We start from the raw sequence: 5,288 nt of genomic DNA, 5'->3' as shown, positions 1-5,288 counted from the left end.
CAAGAAAGAAACAAATTATCACTTAAGTTAGTAAACGCATCTGCAGATAGAGTATAATGTAAACTGCAGTTAGCTTCACAACTCATCCTTCCTTCTCTTCACAGTTCTGAGAAGTATGAAAGGTTCTGTGACTGTGATCTACAGACATGAATGGTGTAGTGCTAAAATAAATGGTAATAATGTAAATTGCATGCCAAATAGTGTGCTAGATAAGGTAAAGTGTATCACTGAAGTGGCCAGTCTCATCCACATTAAGTAAACAAGTGATATTAATGTGAAAAATAAATTATATATACAAGTTTCTTATAAATTCCTGCGTTTTTTCCTGTCGATCAAATTGACTTTTGAATCATGTACTGATTTCTTTGTTTCTTCATTATGGCAACCCTAGTTTTAACAAGTTTCTATTGTTATGACATTCGTAATGAGAACTAAGATCAATTAGTATTATTTTCATTTAAAACGCCCCTGTATTCGACTGCATGATATTTAGAGTGCAAGTTCCCTATGAGCTTGAAATTTCCAAGATAGTAATTTATCTTCCGTGACTGTACCATATTATTATTCTGTGAGCCCAACTTGAGTGGTAATATTGAATTTCTTTAATCTCTTCTTGACACAAAGTCGGACATTATCTAGTGAGATTACTGTCGATAAAAATCAAGTAACCTAACAATAATGTAATACATAACTGCTTCATAAAATGTACGTTATATCAATTTCTTTAGAAAAATTAAAAATACGTTTTAAATATAAAATATGAAAACGACAATATTTAAATTTCCTTGTGGTCGGTTGACTACATTTTAAAATAAGAAGACCAGCTTTCTTGGTGTCATGCTCGATAAGTATCTTAGTTATCTTTTCACATTGATAACCTTTGTAATGTTTTAGACTCAATAAGGGGGGCAAAGACTAATTGGGATTTCCCAGTCTCTGATTGGGTCAAAAACCCTGATGGAACTGATATTTAACCCTAGTGGTAAATTTCGGTGAAGTCCGGAGGGCCTAATTAGTCAAATCCACTCTCCTCACCTCCACGCTGGGGCCCCCTGGGATCTTTCAAGATGCGAAAGAGAGAGTGGTGTGCGGAAAGCAATGGGAGGCTACCGCATTTATATATCCCAAGAAGATATGTTGAAAATGCCATGATGAGTCTTTCCCTGGTAAAAAACTCCGGACGTAAACTATCCCCCCAATCAGATGTCCGGGTGGGGGATACTGGGGAAGGACATGTCATGACACAAGACACAGAAGAGAAGAAAAGAAGATCAACGACTGCAACGAGGGATGAGAAGACACCAGTTCTACCGGGTGAGTTGGAAAACATGAAGGAAGCAATGAGAAGAAACAGAGTGGATGTGATGGGAATGTCAGAAGTGAGGTGGGAAAAAGTGATGAGTTGATGAGTGATGAATAGGGCTCGGAAGTTGATGAAATATCATATTTTTTCTTATACTTCAGAGACAATGCAGGATACAATATAAACTCTTTACACTTCAATAGAGACCAATATAGCCTACTTTTATTTTGCATTTATTTGCACTATTTGGTATTTTATTGTTTTTAGGAAATGTTCTACTTTCTGTTGCATTATTGCCCTATTGTTTAGAAAGGACCTTTTTTACGGTGTAATCATAGTCTACATTCCAGAACCTACTGCGGATAGTGTCATGCAGGAATTTGCCTTATGGTTGCAACAACCTTAACTTCTGATCACGTGTGTGATGTGATTGTCCCCCATTCAATGCAACAGAACAAATACTGCAGCCGCAGTGCTCGCAGTTAGCATATTGTATTGCACAAGTAAAGACAGTATTGATAGAGAAAGTGCTGCTTCTATAGCAGTTTCTCAGGGCTTGCTGGCTGATCCTCAAATTAAGGAATGTCAATGTTGAGGTTTTCTCTGCAGTTTTCCCTCAACCCATATAGAGCAAATGTGTCTTTATCACGCTTGTTTTTGCACTTAATTATTTTATTCAGATGCTAGATAATAATAGCATTTGATAAAGAGTCGTAAATTAACGCATGAGAAAAGATTACTAGCACACGGGTTCAAAAAAGTGAAAACTTACTTCATTATTATTGATTTACTGCATTTGTTAAAAGATTTCAGTATTATATTAGCGTATAAAATGGACAGTTTCTAATAACATTGCAGGAGGAAGATGACTGTTTGTACAACAAAGATGCACTTATAATACATCACATAAGTATTTTGGCATTATATTTAATGTGTTTGAAATTTGTTCCACTAAACATAATACTTCGAATACTTCCTACAATAAAGCATTATACTTAAGTAAACATACAAACGTGGCCAACATGCTGTCGTGTTAACACTAAACATCATTACACCGTAATAATTATTATAATTTACGTACTTCAGAAGAATGCTCTCCAATTGAGACCACATTTCTAATTTCATGTTTGCACTTACCAACTCTGTGATGCAATGAATATCATTTTGATTATTTACACACAATTGCACTGATAAATTGTCATATATTTTAATACATCAATATATTTGTGACACACCCTCAAAATTAACCAACAAAAAGTACAGAAACACTGGATTGAGATTAATGATCCACCTGCTATCTTTTTTAAAGTATCTATGTTACATAGGTCATCAAACGAATTAATTTTGTCCATTTGCAAGCACTTAATTTGTTGCTGCTCAAATCTTTGAATGCACTTGTTAGCAGGGTCCATTCTTGTTGAGGAATAAGATTATCTATTTGTTCCCGTAAACCTGGAAATAGTTATAAGAGATCTGCTTTAGGATTATTCTTGCACATTTCCTTCTCTGTCTCTAGAAACATGTACTAGATACAAATCGTTTACTTCAAAGTGTTTAATACACACAACTGAATGCTTTGTTGGCGTGAAAATATTTCATAGTATACGAGTAGCTTCCAGCCACATAACTTATCTTTTCAGTTGGAAATTTGAGAACTGTAATGTAACACACTCACTTAAAGCACTCTAGTAATTTTTGGTACACACAGAAACATAACATTTAGGAGCCATCTGTAAATAAAAGAATATGGATGATTTAATTTCATTTTTAATAAAAGTCTAAACTTCTTCATTTCAGTTCTCTGAATTTATTTTTCTTAGAGGTTATGCCATTACTACGTGCTTCATCTTTTGATTCCTTTTCAGATTTTACTTTTATGATTCACTTATAGTTAATAGTTTAATTTGGTGATGTACATGTTGTCATGCTACTCTCCGTCCAAGTGGTTATGTCACACAGTCGTCAAAACAGGGGAAATGATATGACAATTACTTACTTAACGGGGCCCTTTTCTTTAAATTATTTTAAACAGTTGTATAATATTATGTAAACTTCCAATTCCGTACAGCAAATATTTGCAGAGAAGAACTTAACAGCTCAGCCACTAGCCCTTACAGAGAGGACAGGAGAAACGAGTGGGACGAACTGGGATGAGACATAACCTTTCAGCTGGACAGTACCTATTTATTCTCTTCATAGTTAACTATCAGTGTATTACGAAGATTTCAGTTCAGAATTACACTGCCTTTTAGCTCGACATGATACAACTGGCAAGCTGATGATGCTAGACACTGCCACCCAGACCTCGAGCAGCGACCACTTCGAGGAATCCAGCAGACGGTACGCCGAGTGGGAGGAGGAAGTCAGGCTGGAGGAGCTGCAGCATCTGCAGAGAGTGGCGATTCGTCTTTTCGACTTCTCTATGTACTCAGGTACAGTAACTGTTTACATCCTGAAGTAGATGCTCTTTCAGCTATGCACAAGCAGAATCCCAGAGCAGTGCAATCAACTAGTCGGCCACTATTGTTATTCCATTTCAACATGCTTGGGATGGGAACATTTAAAGTAAAACTCAATTTAGGCCATGGCCCTTAAAATTAAAAATATTTGATTCTGATTTAGGCTACATTCATTCCCTTTACAAATGTGTACGGCAAATAGCAAGCGCTGTAATAAAAATGGCTGATTTGTCGGCATTTCCAGCGCAAAGGATTGCGGTACTCTGGATATCCACATACTCTGTGAACAAGTTCAGGAGACTTGGATTCTTACTGGTAGGGAATAGGGCATTTATCCAATGGATTCACTTGTTCAATTTGCCTTAGTTCATAGAACCTGTTCTTAAATGTTTGTAGTTAAAACAAATTAGGTTCTTGACATAAAAGGAAGAATATTAATTTAACATTTTAACACGAAATTATCTAGTTTTTTAATTTGACATTAAATATAATCGTGTCATATTATTAAATTATTGTTCCTTATCCAAGTGTTCAGGCAGTCAAAACAGAAATACAAAATCGACGGCCCAGCTTGAAAGGGAAACAACTCAAAATTTAAAGTTTAAAGAAAGCTGCATTTTGAAGCTTTATGTTGCTGTGAAGAATCAGAGGATCGTTTAACTTAATCCAAATTCAATTAATCATGTTTTATGTATGGTTGAAGCTTTAAACTTCATTTTTCTCACAACTTTAAATTTTGAGTTGTTTCTCTTTAGAACTGGCCTGTCGATATTACTATGCTTGCAGGCTTGAGACTGATCTGCAATTACTTTGGCAGCCGTCTACCAATATCCCTTTCTCTTTGAGTGCTAATATCGCATACACAATTATGAACCATAATTCATTATTCAAAAACATAATTTAAATAAATAAATATATTTTCAGCTACAAAATACATTATTAAGCACATTAATAAGATAGGGTAAAGGTTGGTAAAATCGTGATATGAGTAATATCGTAATAGTTGGTATGAGAATTTATTACAATTTTACTTATCGAGACAAAAATCTGTTTTTTTTTACAATGTATTAAGGACAAGTTCATGGACAAGTTGCTGCATCAAATCGGTCCTTCTCTCGCTCTGTAAAAGCATGATAAGCTATCAAACACAGTAGCACGATATTACTCTTATCACAATATTAACAAGATTTACCCTACTTCGTTTTCCTCTCTCCTACAATTTGTTATTCCATTTGAATGAAATATATTATTTCCTTCTTTTAAAGTATTGACAATTCATAGGGAATGGAATATTTCTCGAATTTTGGAAAAAAATATTTCTCAACATCTAATTACAGTAAATATACATTATTCAATTCATTTATGCCTGATTTGAATTCGTGAAACATCGCGAAATCCGTATCAAGTCGGGAATGCGATTTTTTAAGCAATTAGCGAATTATGTGCGCGAATTTTCAATTTTTAATTTTTTTTACTACAATCGATAATCGATAGCTGTAGCACAGATAAGGTCGATATTTATAGTC

The 5,288-nt window shown here is 34.7% G+C and overlaps 1 protein-coding gene across 1 annotated transcript; it reads left to right on the top strand.

Moving 5' to 3' along the window:
• The first annotated feature begins 909 nt into the window (after positions 1 to 909).
• On the top strand, positions 910 to 4,089 carry LOC138693966 (uncharacterized). The gene is made up of 2 exons (XM_069817707.1): positions 910 to 1,314; positions 3,556 to 4,089. Exons 1-2 carry the CDS (start codon positions 1,068 to 1,070, stop codon positions 3,762 to 3,764), a joined length of 456 nt encoding a protein of 151 aa, XP_069673808.1. The 5' UTR covers positions 910 to 1,067; the 3' UTR covers positions 3,765 to 4,089.
• The last annotated feature ends 1,199 nt before the right edge of the window (positions 4,090 to 5,288 follow it).

Source organism: Periplaneta americana, unplaced genomic scaffold (assembly GCF_040183065.1).
Source record: "Periplaneta americana isolate PAMFEO1 unplaced genomic scaffold, P.americana_PAMFEO1_priV1 scaffold_28, whole genome shotgun sequence".
In the NCBI taxonomy this organism is placed as follows: domain Eukaryota; kingdom Metazoa; phylum Arthropoda; class Insecta; order Blattodea; family Blattidae; genus Periplaneta; species Periplaneta americana.
Note: the sequence above shows the minus strand (reverse complement) of the source record. Positions and strands in the feature narration are given on the sequence as shown.

Excerpts from the sequence above, each read along its gene's own strand:
- LOC138693966 (XM_069817707.1), top strand. The coding sequence starts at position 1,068 with ATGCGAAAGAGAGAGTGGTGTGCGGAAAGCAATGGGAGGCTACCGCAT. Across the intron at positions 1,315-3,555 it reads GAAGACACCAGTTCTACCGG|CTCGACATGATACAACTGGC; the intron begins GTGAGTTGGAAA and ends ACTGCCTTTTAG.